The sequence below is a fragment of the Anolis sagrei genome, chromosome 6 (genome assembly GCF_037176765.1).
Source record: "Anolis sagrei isolate rAnoSag1 chromosome 6, rAnoSag1.mat, whole genome shotgun sequence".
Taxonomy (NCBI): Eukaryota; Metazoa; Chordata; class Lepidosauria; order Squamata; family Dactyloidae; genus Anolis; species Anolis sagrei.
In genome coordinates this window covers 85,853,431-85,868,735 of record NC_090026.1, presented here as the reverse complement: position 1 = coordinate 85,868,735, position 15,305 = coordinate 85,853,431, and the positions used below count along the sequence as shown (strand labels likewise).

The window sequence follows — 15,305 nt, the reverse complement described above, 5'->3', positions numbered from 1 at the left end:
TTGTGTGGTTCTTTTCTTCTTCTTCCATGCATGTCATAATGACACATAACAAAGGTTCTCTTCAGGAGCCTCATCCCCTCAAATCCACCCCCCCCCCACCCTCATTTCTATCCATCTTGAGGGAGTACTTTGAGGGACTCAGAAAGGGTGACTTTGGCGGGGGGGGGGGGAGATGTGTCCCTTCACAATGTGGGGAGAGGTAGGTGCCTCCTTGGGAACCAGTGATTCCCCCTTTCTTCTGAGCCTACGCCTGCAGCTGAGGGGGGAAAGGAAGGGGCCTGAAGCTGTTAGGAATGGTGGGAGTTGAAGTCCAAAACACCTGGAGGGCCCACGTTTGCCAGGCCTGGGCTATATGTATAGGTCTACAATATACATATATATACACACACATAGTCTTAAATTCTTATTGGAAAAGTTTGTGTAATTCTTTTCTTCTTCTTCTATGCATGTCATAGTGACACATGACAAAGGTTCTCCTCAGGAGCCTCATCCCCTCAAATTCCCCCCTCCTCCCCCACATTTCTATCCATCCTGAGGGAGTCCTTTGAGGGGATCAGACTTTGGGGGGGAAGAGGGGAGAGATGTGCCCCTTCACATTGAGGGGAGAGAGAGGTGCTTCCTTGGGTACCACTAAATCCTCCTTCCTTTCCTTCTGAGCCTATGCTTGGACGTCTAGGTGTGCTTGTGTGACATAGATCCATGGGGCGAGAGTGTGTGTGACCCTGGCTGGCTGGCTGCCCTCCCTCCACTGCTGAGGGAAGGAGGGGGGGGGGGCGAGGCAGAGGCAAGGCAAGGCAGGCAGGCGGGGAAGCCATTGCCTGTTTAATAGTTGCTGTTGCAGCACTTCCGCTTCTCTCCCATCGAGAGAGAGAGCGAGAGAGAGAGAGACACGAGTGGCCAGGCCCAGCCGCACCGAGGAGGAGCAGCCGCCGCCAGACACAAAGGGAGAGGTATGGGGAAGGGGCGCCCCTCTGCCTTGGCCCCGCAGGAGCCCCAAGAGGAGGAGGAGGGAGGCCGGGAGGGGGCTGCTTTGTGGCAGCGATGCCAGAGAGGGATTGAGAGAGAGAGAGAGAGAGAGAGAGGGAGACCTGGGTTGGCAAAGCAAGGGGGGGGGGAGCAGGGAAAGGAAAGCGGGGTGTTTGGGGGGCAATGGCGCTGTCAGATCCCCCTCTGTCCCTTTCGCCTTCCCTTCCCCCAAATCATCATCAAGAAGGGGCTCCCTCGAGGTGAACCCCTTTTCCTACAAGGAAGTGGGAAGTGAGAGTGGGGCATATCTATCTCTGTATTTGTGTAGGTAGGGAGCAAGGGAAGTAAAGCCTGCCTTTGGGGGAGGGGGCGGAGGAGGAGGAGGGGATCAGCACTGTTCCCCAATTCCAAGGATTCCCCCCCCCCCCCCAATCTTCCACGGGAATCATCGCCGACCCATGGCCTCAAATGGTGGCTTCAAGATCTCCTTCCTTAAGGATTACCTTCTCCTTTCCTCCCCTCCTCCTCCTTTCCCCCCCTTCCTTCCTTCCTTTGACCCCGTGTTTTGTTTTTTTCTTTTCTTTTCTTTCTTTCTGGGCAACCTTCCTCTCCCCCCCCCCCCCCCGAATTCGTAATCGCGGATTATGCGCCTCCTGAAAAGTGTTAATGCCTCCCCCCCTTCACTTCCTGTAGGTTTTGAGTTTCCCCTCTTAATCTCTTACTTAAGGCATCCCCCCACTTCCAGCCTCCACACAGGGTTGCCCCCCTTTTCTGATTTAATTTAATGATCCCCCCACTCACACAAACTGGATCTCTTCCCTCCTCCATTAGCTTCCCATTGAAAGGGGACAAGGGACCTGTCTATTGAATCAAACTATTATTCATACTATTGTTATTTGTGAACCAAATGGCATCAAGTCTCTTGTCCCCTTCACCATTAACACCCAAACTGGATCTCTTCTCTCCCCCCATCACCTTCCTATTAACCCTCCTCCCATCCCAATTGATTTTTTATCTCTCTCGCCATAGTTTCCCTATTAAACTTCCCCCTAAAACTGGATCCCGTTTCCCCCCTCCATAACCTTCCCATTAACTCCCCTTCTCCTTTTAAATATTTTCCTCTCTTCATAGTTTAACTCCCCTCTAAAACTGTATATCTTCCTTTCCCCCTCCATCACCTTCCCCATTGATCTTTTCTCTCTCTCCATAGTTTCCCTATTAAACTCCCCCTCAAAACTGGGGGCCCATCCACGCAGCCCTATATCCCAGTATATCAAGGCAGAAAATCCCACAGTCTGCTTTGAACTGGGCTATCTGAGTCCACACTACCATATATCTCAGTTCAAAGCAGATTATTTCGGACTTTATTCAGCCGTGTGAAAGGGGCCTGGGTCTCTTTTTCCCCCTCCATAACCTTTGCAGACATGGATTCTCTCCCCACTTCCTTCCTTTCCTTTCCTTTCCTTTCCTTTCCTTTCCATTTAATATTTCCTCTTGTCTAATCCCTGGTCTTCCTCTCTTATTTTATCCATGTGTTTTGCTTGCTCTTAAGACTAAATATTGGGAAGCCAGGCTTGCCTGGTCTTTGGTAGGAGGAGGAGGAGGAGGAGAAGTACCTGGTCTCCTTAATCCTGTTTCCTCCTTCATTAATTCCTCTTGTCTGTTTATACCCTTCCCCCATTTCCAGAGATGGAGCCAGTGCTAAGTGTTACTGAAAAGGGGTTTGGGGGCACTTCTTTGCTCTGTTTCTCACAGTAAAGCACTTGGGGAAGAGAGAAAGGAGTGTATTGTCTAAGGTTTTCATGGCCGGAATCACTAGGTTGTTGGAAGCTTTTTGGACTGTGTGGCCATGTTCCAGAAGCATTCCCTCCTGATGTTTCACCTGCATCTATGGCAGACATCCTTAGAGGTTTTGAGGTCTGGGTTGCTATGAGTTTTCTGGACTGTATGGTCATGTTCGAGAAGCATTATCTCCTGACGTTTTGTCTGCATCAATGGCAGGCATCCTGAGGGGTTGTGAGGTCAGGAGAGAATGCTTCTGACCTCACAGCCCAAAAAACTTACATCAACCCAGAGAAAGTAGTGTTTCCAATGAAAAATCCCCTCTTCTAGTTAGCTTCCTCTTTGTCAGGGGTGTTAGTTAACGCTCCCTTTTCCCTCCCCCCATCTCCCTCCCCTTGTGGTGTTTCTTCTCCAGGTTTGGGGTGCGTAGTGGGGGATAGCTATGTCGGATGACGATTCGAGGGCTAGCACCAGCTCTTCCTCATCTTCATCCTCCAACCAACAGACCGAGAAGGAGACAAGCACACCTAAGAAGAAGGAAAGTAAAGTCAGCATGAGTAAAAACTCCAAGCTCCTCTCCACCAGTGCTAAGAGGTAAGGATCGAGCATAACTCTGTCTAGTTGGGAAATTGTTGTGGCTTTTCTTTCCCCATCATCTTGTGCTTTTGCTTCTTCTGTAGAATTTGAGTCTTTTTCACACCACCATTGCCACTTCTTACTCAGATGGGTTCTTTTCAGTTAAATAATCTTTTCCTTAACTCACCACCATTGTCACCCACTTCCCAGATGTGTTACCTTTTTCTTCCTTTTTTATAAGCTCTCTTCTTCTTAACTGTACCTTCAAGCGTCATCTCACAGCCTGTCCATATTTATTTATTTATTTATTTATTTATTACTTGCACTTATTGACCGCCACTCTCAGCCCTAGGGCGACTCGTTTGCATTCAGGGCCAGAAAAGCTCAGAGGTGTGACTTGGGATCAGAATGTTTCTATGTGTTGTCGAAGGCTTTCATGGCTGGAATCACTGGGTTGCTGTGAGTTTTCCGGGCTGTATGGCCATGAGAGAATGCTTCTGGAACATGGCCATACAGCTCAGAAAACTCAAAGCAACCCAAAATGTCTCCACCTAATTCCTTCCCTGCTACTGATTTATCCCATACAGCCTTGAGCAAACCACTTGGTTTCTTTACATACCAATAGATGTGAAAGATGACAATAGCCTAGGTGCAGGAGTGCTGTGAAGATTAATTAAGAATTGCTGGTTGCTTTGAGGTCATCTGATTTGATTCAAAAGATTAATCTTCCTGAGGGTGACATGTTGCTTTCCTTTGTTGTTTGCATTTAGAACTTTCCAAATTCCCCAAAATACAAAACTTTGCTTTTAGACTTTCCTGCAAAAAGACTTCAGTGCTTCAAATAAAAATCATCTATTTTCATGAATATTGAAAATGGGTTGCTGTCAGTTTTCCCGGCTGTGTGCCCATGCTCCAGAAGCATTTTCTCCTGATGTTTAGCCCACATCTAAGGCAGGCATCCTCAGAGGTTGTGAGGTCTGTCAGAAACTAAAGTGAGGTTTATATGTCTGTTGAATGCCCAGGGTGGGAGAAAGAACACTTGTCTGTTTGAGGCATGTGTAAACGTTGCAATTGGCCACCTTGTTTATCATTTAATGGACTTGCAGCTTCAAAGCCTGTTTGTTTCCTGCCTGGGTGATCCTTTGTTGAGAGGTATTAGCTGGCCCTGATTGCTTCTTGTCTGGAATCCCCCCTCCCCCTTTTGAGTGTTAATCTCTATTTACTGTCCTGATTTTAGAAGTTTTTTAAATACTGGTAGCCAGATTTTGTTCATTTTCATAGTTTCCTCCTCTTTGTTGAAATTGTCCACATGCTTGTGGATTTCGATGGCTTCTCTGACATGGTAGTTGTTAGAGTGGTCCAACATTGTCGAACGCTTTCATGGCCTCTGAGGATGCTTGCCATAGATGCAGGCGAAACGTCAGGAGAAAAATTGCCTCCAGAACATGGCCATATAGCCCGGAAAAACCTACAACAACCCAGTGGTCCAACATTTCTGTGTTCTCAAATAATATGCTGTGTCCAGGTTGGTTCATCAGGTGCTCTGCTATGGCTGACTTCTCAGGTTGAATTAATACTGAAAATGTTTTTATGATAGTAACGTCAGGTTCATAATTCTTCTAGTGTACCTTCTGTGACTGAATTTTGAACCAGTCCTTTCAGCAAGTTGTCTGACAAGACTCCTGCTTTTCACCTTGTTCTTATTGATATTAGTCTGACCCAGTGAGAAGGGGCCTCTTATTGGGAGCTTATGGAGAAGAGGGCAGAGCTTGGTATTGGTTGTTAATAACTGTTTTCCCTTTGGGAGGATGGCTCAAAGAAAAGCCCCTGAACATAGCCTTCCTTTTACCCTCTGAAGTGATAAAAATCAATGGGAATTATGTTAGTGATGTAATTGATGATTTGCTTTCCTTCATTTTATTTGGTGTAGAGATATCTCTGCTTCTTTTCCTGCCGTTATTCTTGCAGTGGCATTTAGATGATCAGTTAGAATGCCGTGGCTTTAAGCCTTTGGGGAAGCCAGTGTGATTCATTGATTGATATGCTTGATATGTCTGGGGTATTGTCCGGCTGATTTTCAAGTCAAAGTGTGCCTCTCAGCTTGACCATAAAGTGAACATAAGGACAGTCTTCACTGCAGTTTTATTAGGAAGAGTACTGAGGTTAGAGAGTGTTGACTTGGCTTTTTCGTAGTAGATTTATGCCACTTGTCTTTATAACTCCCAAAAGATGTTACATGAAAAGGAACTGCAGCCTTCTTCCACTCTTTCTCTTGTTTGCTTGTCATAGGATTCAAAAGGAATTGGCTGACATCACCTTAGATCCACCTCCAAATTGCAGGTAAGTGTGATGCATCTGCTTTAAATATTTATATATATATATTAATAAACGTGTGGTCACCATCAATGTATAAGCATATATCTCATCATATGTTCTGCAGGCAATAGGTTAGGTAGCAAGTTGTGTTGTTGCTCTGTGTTTTCTTGCTATGTTGTTATTGGGTGCTTCCTGCAAGAGGGCAGGGCGATGTAAGGTACATTAATATGATGTCATGCATCTTCTTAAATTTAGTAGTGATACACAACAGACGGTGTGAGATTGTACTAGCCTGTGTACTGTATGTATTATTATGTTTGATACTAGAGAATGCCTGGTTGTGTTTAAATACAATTTTTGCTTGTGAATGATGATGCAAGGTATCTTTTGTGAATATCCTGAATGACAAAGAATAACTTCTCATGGGATTTGAACCTTTGGAGACATATTTTTGATGCAATTTTCTGTTTCCTATATATTTACTTAATGGTACTTCAAAAGTGTTACAGTTTGAACGCATTACAAATTGTCATTCTGCCTGTGTATGTTGCCTTCTGTCACTGGTTAATTATAACAGAGCATGAATCTCCATGTTACACTTTCATCATCCTTTTATAACTTGTGTTTCTGATCACATCACTTTTACTATTATTCAAATTCAGGAGGAAAAAAAGGGGGAAAGACCTGTTGGTGTCTTTCCATTAAAAGTCTTTGTACAGAGCAGTAATGTATGTTGTAGGAGTGGGATTTGAGCTCATTGCTCAGCATATGCACCTTAAGAGCAGGCATGTAATCTGGTGAAAGCACACCCTGGGGGATGTCATTGCCTTTTATAAAATGAGTGTTTGAGCCATGTGTTAAAAGATTTAAACACTTTCTGTAAGTACATGCTGAGCTGCTGCTTAGGTTATCGCTTAGATTTTGCAGTACTTTTGCATTTAGATATTGGAGAGTAGAGCACCTTTGATTCTTTGTTGCCTCTGTTAATTAAACAGGAAGGGGAATTCCAGTATCATCGGTATCCCTTTAGGATGCCGTTTTCAGAGAGCACCTTATCTGTGATTATTGGTGATTTAGATGTTTTCTTTATCTGTACCAGTTAAAGAAAGTTTGATGATTCCAGTGAAAATATTCACCTTCAAATATGTTTGAGTGCGTTCTGTTTCACCCACTCCATTTTTCCTTCCTTTTTAATTGATCCTGCAAATAATTGGTGCCATTGCTAAAATTTAGTTTTAAAAACCACTTTTTGCGTGGAGAAGCCTGGAGGAGTATATGAGGCCAAGGGAGGTCTAGGCTTAATGAAGTGCCGCCCTGTTTATTTAATAGGATCAGCTAAAGACCTTTTTCCTTCTATTGGCTAAAGTCCCCATTGCAAAGGATCACAAACATTGCCAGTGACTGATGCCTGGATGTGAAAAAAGGAGAAGAGAATGACATGGTTGTATTAAGATTTTATAGTTTTTTTTTAAAAAAAGACAGTCATGGATTGATGAGAGAAACTGAAAAATTGCCAGGCAAATGACTCTGTTGTGTTCCTGAAGCTTCATACTGCTTTAATTCCTTGCTGCTGTGAATTGCTGTGTGACTGTGCATCCAGTGTTTCAGTGGTCTTAATTGCATTTTCCCTTCTGGATCGAAGTTTGTGTCCAAATCATCCAAGTAATCTCTCAACACAGTTCTCTCTCTCTCTAGCGGCTCGTATGTGAACTTGGTGTCTTTCAAGACTATGCTAGCAAATTACCTTGTCAGAATATAATGACTGTAAATGTGGTTTCTTATTTCACTAGTGCAGTCCATTGGGAATCATAAACTTGAAGACACATACAAATATGTTTGCTTTGCTTAAGGCTTTTGAGGAGGTAAAATTCAGTTTATGCTGTAAGTGCTTTAAACTGTCCTGTGATCAGAGGAATCTTGCACTTCAGAACATATAAGTGAACAGAGATTTAGATGTTTTTAGAGTCTTCTGTCTATAATTACTTGAGAGAGAAGTATGCTAGCCTTGATTCCTGCTCATAATTGTGCTAGGGCAGATTTTTTAAAAGGGGGGTAAATGTTCAAGTTCTACTGTTTCTGATATAAATAGTTTTAGAGTAACTGTATTTCAGTACTTTTATGTTGATATGTGCTAGAATATAAAAAGAAATGAAACACTCATTTTTTCTTCTTATCTTTACTTAGTTGAAGTGTTAATGATATCTTGTTGGAGCAGAGTTGTAAGGTGGTTTAGAATACACTAAACACATTTCACAGCTTTTTTGCATACAATTAGTATATGCTTGAAAAGTCATTTTCAGTGAAACTTGTATTCCGGTAGCATATGTGTTGTAACTGATATAAGCATCCATTGCGAAAATATATTGTAAAAATCTCCCAGTTATTCAGTAGAGATCAATGTGCAACATGGTTGAATGCCATTCCTCATAGGCCGCAAAAAGATGTGTGTGCGCACCCCCATATGCACCTTCATGCTGCTTGTTAATTTATGGTACCCCAAAACTTTTACAGGCAAGGAGTACTACATTATGTCTTTAATCCTATACAACGTCATGTTGCTTTCATACAGATTTTGGAAAATATTTAATGACAGAAATAGGCAATGTGGCATATACTTCCTTTGGGTTTTGTAAAATTTGCTCTTGAATATAGTGAGTGGCAGAGATTCCAGTGTCTGCCTTGTGGTTCTGTGGACATGATGCCAGTGTTTCTCTGGATGCATCCTGAATAGCAAATATTTCAAAGTGGTCTTTAAAAGGCTGAATGAAGTGTAATTTCACCCCATCTCAGATGGTATAGCAAAGGAGAAATGTGTGTCCTAAATATTATCCACAATAGAAACCAGTGAGTTTTATTCAATTTCACATGATTTTGGCTTTGTGAACGGCTCTCACTACACAACCATTTAAAGTATTTGGTTGTTTTATATCAGTGGTTCCCAATCTTTTTTGACCAGAGACCACTTCACCAGGGATCACTTGATCAGGGATCACTTTGAACAAGGACCACTCTCCAACATTAGTACCAAAAGGGTTACGAATTTGTTTTTGGTCAACTTTAGATTCGTTTTGGTTATTTGAGACACTGATTCATTGGATAGACCACATCAGATCTAGTTTCTGATATAGAACATATGCCATCCGGTAGTTGCCATCTGCTCACCCAAGAAAACTATATTTAATAATCTAGAGCTGATATGGTCTATCCAAGGGACAGGGAAGGAGTGGCAAGTGGTGCAAAAGGACCAGAAATAAAATATTTTTTAAAAAAAATAAAGAGGAAGAAGGCTCCCAGACGAGATTTTTGTTCAATGGTGGTCCACGGCCTACAGGTTAAGAACCACCTTTCTATAGCATCTTGCTTTTTCCCTTTCCATGTGATATGTTGGTCTCCATGAACGTTGTCCATGGCCAATGAACGTTCTGCTTGTGTTTTGTCTTTGTTCCATTTGAGAATGCTTGGCTTGTTTATCATGAAGCTGACTTGTCCTAAGCTGCATGAAAAAATACCTGTTTGTCCTTCACTCTTGTGAATATGTCTAACCTGGAAAATAGTCATTTTTAATTTGAAACATAATATGTAGAAATAGTACAAACAAATCCAAAGTATATGGATTAATGTACATCCTATTATTTCTGTAATAGGTATTGGGTGGCAACCTTGTTCATGGATTACAGTACAATGGTGTGAATTTGACTGACATCACAACTCACTTTTTAATTGTTATGAAGATCAGTACTCTGTTCCATCATGGAACAACAACAGTGGGCCCCAATCAGTCTTTTGAGCGGTACAAACCTCCAGCCCTCATACTTCAATTTCTCTGTTGTTAGAGAACAGGGAGGAGGTAGCTGAAAACATGCCCAGTTTTTTTTTTTGCTGCAGCTGGGCTTGCTGGAAGTAAATAAACCCATAAGGATATCCCAAGGACCCCTGTAGCTGCGTCTCTACAGGAAAATAGCTGGATGTGTCCCCACTTCTCTGCTCACCCACACCCTTTCTGACCAAACAGAAAAGGTCATGTTGGCAAAGCAGGATTTTGGGGTGGGCGGAAGTGTCAGGAGACATAGTTATGGAAGTATAGCTAAGTGATAGGTGCACATCTCTTGTTGCCAGTTGCTGGCTGTCAATGTAATAGGATACCAAGTTGATTTTTTTTTTTTAGATTATCAGTGCAGAGAGTGAACATGGTAATAGGTAATATATGCAGACAGATGATGTGTTAGTATGCTTTTAGAGATATGGGGAATGTTGTAAACAATTATTGCACAAGCACTTGTTGACTGTAATCTGTTTAGGACAGCATTTCAACCTTTGTTTTGTAAGAGTTTATAGATAACAGTATATTTGATATTGTACATAGTGTCTAACATTAAAATTTGTTAATAATGTAATATAGTCTCTTCTGGTGGTTTACCATACCAGATTACTCTTATATTTCTTCTTTTCTAACATGCAGTAATCTTTCTTGCTCCCAAGGCCTTCCCCTTTGCTCCATACCTGATAACGATCTTGGTGGTTGTAGAAGCTTCCTTTGCACTCAAATGGCAGTATTTTTCGGGGGATTAGGTTTCGGTTCTCTTAGTTTATGGCCTCGACTTGAATCTTGGCTTGAAATGCTCCAGATGTTGACAGAAAGTGCTTTTCTTTGTTGACCTGGTGCACTTTGGGAATGTGCACTGAAGACTCAAAATTGCCCTGACTCCACTGACTTGTGTACACAATGATTATAGTGCGGCAGACTGAAGAGCAACAATAAATGTGTATGAAAAAGAGAAGTAGACTTCTGAGCAGCAAGCCTGTCAAAGGGGTTATGGCCAAGCATTCATGAACCTCCCAGAAAGGGAAAAGAGAGCGATTTTTTTTCTCAGAAAGAGGCATTGTATAAAAACTCTTAGTCTGCCAGGGTTGGCAGAAACATTGCCATTTTTTATTTGAGATAATTGTGTTCTTTTACATGTCATCTTTTTAAGTTAATATTAAGGAGTTTCTGTTTGTTTTGTGCGTTTTGATTTGCTAACTCAACACTTCTGAACGAGTCTCCATGGAAGGGTGAGCAGCCTCCATTTCCCTTGTCGATTTATGAAATTGCTTTGGTTCTTGCAGTTATAATGAGAGAGTTAAATGCACATTTTAACTTTGGTTTAAATAGAAGATGAGGCTTTAACATTCAGAGGATACATTGGCTATGAAGAAATAGTATCGCATACTAGAATTCCAATAAATGTGTGTCTCTAAAATATTCAGTAGCAACACAGAATCTACTTGGGAGTTTTGTGATCACGTTTACATTAATTGAATAGATAACTAAATCAGGTTAAATGATGGGTTTTTTAAAATGCCAATTTGTAAGTGTGCACAAAATTCCGAATTTAATAGGCTGAAGTAGAAACACTCAATTAAAATGATGACATAGTCTGAGTAAAACTGGCACTTCTGAACAACAAACATTTTTCCTCCCTAAATTAGACAGAAATTGTTTTAAATCAATTTTTAGGGATTTTTAGAGGTGGCGCAGTGCGTTAAACCGCTGAGCTGCTAAACTTGTTGACTGAAAGGTTGCAGGTTTGAATCCAGGGAACGGCGTGAGCTTCCACTGTCAGCCCCAGCTTCTGCCAACCTAGCAGTTCAAAAACATGCAAATGTGAGTAGATCAATAGGTACCGGTTCAACTGGAAGGTAACAGCTCTCCCTACATGACCTTGGAGGTATCTATGGACAATGCCAGCTCTTCAGCTTAGAAATGGTGATAAGCACCCCCCTCCCCCGAGTTGGACATGACTGGACTTAATGTCAGGGGAAAACATTTACTTTTTATTAATGATGTTAAGTCAATACAGATTGACCATCCTTTATCCCAAATTCTAAAACACAAAATACTTCAAAATTGTCCACACTTGTTTTCTAATGATTCAGTGTACATGAATGTTTTTCATGCACACATATATTAAAAGTATTATGTATAAAATTACCTACAGGCTATGTGTATGAGGTGCATTTAAAACATAAGTGAATTTTGTGTTTATTTGTGGGTTCCGTCACCAAGATATCTCATTCTGTACATATATGCAAATACAGGTATTGTAGAATCCAAAAATATATGAATCCCAAATATTGCTGGTCCTAAGCATTTTGGATAGGGGATATTCAACCTCTACTCCCTTAGGAATGAACCCAGTTGAACCTACTTCCTAGTAGACCTGCAATAGCCTTGAACTTTAATGGTATCATTATATCCCTTCAGATACAGTTTCTTGTATGTTCAGTCCATAAAATGGCTATGAGCCATTAAACAAAAAAACAAAAAACAATAAGAAGCGAGAACTAAAGGAAAATATAGTGTCATGTTAGGAAGTAATACATAATATGACATAGGAAAAGAATAGCATGTTAGCACATGTAAATGGGGGAGATAGAAATGAAGAATGTAATGTATCTTTAAAGATTGTGCAGCAAGAAATTCTGGGTCTATTTCTTTTTTGCAGCCCTATTGCCCTCACCCCCCACCCAAGAAGATCTGACAATAGCATTGAACTCTGCTTTTACATTTTAATTAATCTGCGCCCTGGGGCTCTACTTCTTTAAACACTTATTCTCATATAATCCGTCAATGGAACTATGTGCAAATGCATGTTTTAAGAGCTGATTTTTGAAGAGTAAAGTTTTTTATTTCGCTGGAAGTCTTAAATGAGAATTTCTTAAGTAACTTGCTTGAGTAAACCCTGTAAAGGGTTTCTGGTTCCACATAATGCAGAAATACTCCGCAGCTGTTAAACCAAGACGAGAGTTTTGCTTTTTCTTTCTTTTGTTTGATGGTTTGAAAAAGACATTGGTGAATGCCAAGTTTATTTTTCATATGTATGCTTTTCTGTTTGGAGGTGTTTTTTTTAGGAGGGAGGGCACTGATGACGTGATAACAACAGTATTTAATTAATATGCATTACCTGAAAATCCTTACTTAACTGGTGGAATAGATACAAAAGCCATAGTGTATAATGGAGTTTGTGTGGCAATATTAATAAATAGACTGAAAGATTTAGCAGTCTTATTTTTATTAATTAAAATCGATTGATATTGATAATGATTAGATGCTAGGTAGCACATGTTTTTGGAGAACAATTTTCTGATTTATTCCCTGAATTACAATTAAATCAGTACATAAAATTATTTTTCACACGCTGTTGCTGTCAGTTCTGAACATATTTTCATGAGATAGGTCTGAATAATATCCTCACTATTATCTGCTGATAATCCTGTACTTACAGATTTAATTATAGCATCAGGCTTGTGCAAGTTTTTGATCATATAATTTCTTAAAAGTTTGATATTGTTCCCTATGCAAAGGTGACAGAAACTGCCCTGATTTTGTTGATGTGTGCCGCATTGTGTTATGCATACCTCTTTGGCAATGTTCCTTATTCAGCCCAATCTGTGGGGAATCTCCTCTCATCTTAAAGAAGGACTTAGTCTGTAATTTTGAATTTTCCATCTTAGAAACCATGGGCCCTTTCACACTGTGTTTTCACAGCACCGTAATTCCTTTCTGATACCCATGGCTTTATCCTGTGGAACCCTGAGATGTGTAGTTTGGTGAGCTAGTAGAGGTTTTTGGCTTATAAATCTCTCTGTGCGTGCTTGCCGTCTGGTTCCCCATGGATTTCATAGGGTTTTCTTAGGCAAGGAATACTCAGAAGTGATTTTGTGAGTTCCTTCTTCTGAAATATAGCATACAGCACCTGGCATCTCTGACAATCACACATCCAAGTAGTAAGCAGGGCAAACAAGAAATCTAAATGCAGTCACCCTTCCACATTTGTTGGGGCTAGATGCATGGGACTGCCGTGAAACTGAACCACAAATGAATAAATTGCTTTTTTTTGAAAGGCAAAAGAACACCTATCAAGGAACTTCCAGGTCTACAGGCACTTCTCTGTGGTCAATATTTTCTGGAAGATTCCTATGGTAAATCACATGGCCCTCCAGACTGTCAGGAGAATATTGATCATAGGGTCACACTGGAGGACTTAGAAATACCTAGAAAGAACTTTTTTTCATCAGATCTGTGAATAATCTAATCTACAAAGTCAAAACCGCAAATGTGGTGGGAGAACTGGACAACTTTCTTACCTGAAAATTCCAGGATTTCATAGGATGTTGCTTTGACAGTTGAAGTAGAACTATCTATCTATCTATCTATCTATCTATCTATCTATTCTATCTATATAAAAATGCTCTGTGCATAATGAGTACCTGAAAAACAAAAGAATCAATGAATGAAATCACACCAAATTTGGCAACAAAATGTCTTACAACACAAGGAGTGATCATCACTCCTTGTGTACTGATTTTGTCATTTGGGAGTTATAGTTGCTGGGATTTATAGTTCACCTACAATCAAAGAGCATTCTGAACTCCACTAACAATGAAATTGGATCAAACTTTGCACACAGAACTGCCATGACCAACAGAAAATACTGGAAGGGTTTTGGTGAGCATTGACCTTGAGTTTGGGAGTTGTAGTTCACCTACATCCAGAGAGCACTGTGGACTCGAACAATGATGTATCTGGACCAAACTTGGCACAAGCACTCAATACGCCCAAATATGAACACAGATGGAGTTTGGTGGAAATAGACCTTGACATTTGGGAGTTGTAGTCAATGGGATTCACAGTTCACCTACAATCAAAGAGCGTTCTGAACTCCACGAACGACAGAATCGGGGCAAACTTCCCACACAGAACCCCCATGACCAACAGAAAATACTTAAGGCCATCCAATCCAACTCCCTTCACCAGGACAAGAAAATGTAATCAAAATCCTCCTGACAAAGAGCCATCCAGCCATAGATATAGATAGATAGATAGATAGATAGATAGATAGATAGATAGATAGATATTATTCACACACACACAGATATAGTATCATAGATTTGAAAGAGACCCTTAAAGAAGGACAATGATATCTTGCATGTTCCGGGGTGAGCAAACCAGACACTCTCCACATCAACACTGACAAAGAAACAGCAAGAAATACTGTTTACCCACAAGCATAAAGAAATTACATATATTAGAAATAAACACTTTTTCATTACTTTATTTTCCAGATCAATAGACTGGGCCACAGCAACACGTGGCAGGGGACAGCTAGTAGTTCTATAATTGTGTAATGTGAAAGGGTCCTATGTAATTTGGTTGATGATTCAATAATTGTCAAGGAAAATCTTCCGGGCTTTCATAGTAAGGCTGAAGCAGCCAACATTTTTCAGTACTGACTTGAAAACAGTCTAGAGATCTTTAAGTAATTGACATGTTTATGGTGAAAGCAGTTAACAGTATCATCAATTCAAATTGTTAGCTGTGTTCTATTTGCACTACAATAGTTCCAGAATTAAAACAAATGGCATGTAAGCAACTTGGACTACATTTGACCAAATTATCTCCCCCCCCCCCCCGCCTGTTTTCCAATTATTTCTGAGACAGACAGACAGACAGACATGTAGAAAAATGGTTGACATTGCTGCCTGGTACTTAACAAGGGTGAGAGGAGATTAACTCGAGCATGTTAAGTACAATACACTATGCTCTCTACACTATGCTTAGTTCTAACCTACTTTGAATGGCTCAAATTACATGTTTTGAAAAATGAGAATTTAGCCTGTCTTGT

General features: G+C 40.8%; 1 protein-coding gene across 1 annotated transcript in view; it reads left to right on the top strand.

Moving 5' to 3' along the window:
* The first annotated feature begins 777 nt into the window (after positions 1 to 777).
* The window catches only part of UBE2E1 (ubiquitin conjugating enzyme E2 E1), a 72,870-nt gene continuing 58,342 nt past the window's right edge, over positions 778 to 15,305 (top strand). The window contains exons 1-3 of the mRNA XM_060781932.2: positions 778 to 950; positions 3,164 to 3,342; positions 5,614 to 5,664. Coding sequence (XP_060637915.1) covers positions 3,191 to 3,342; positions 5,614 to 5,664 — 203 coding nt within the window. The 5' untranslated portion in view covers positions 778 to 950; positions 3,164 to 3,190. The remainder of the gene's footprint in view (positions 951 to 3,163; positions 3,343 to 5,613; positions 5,665 to 15,305) is intronic.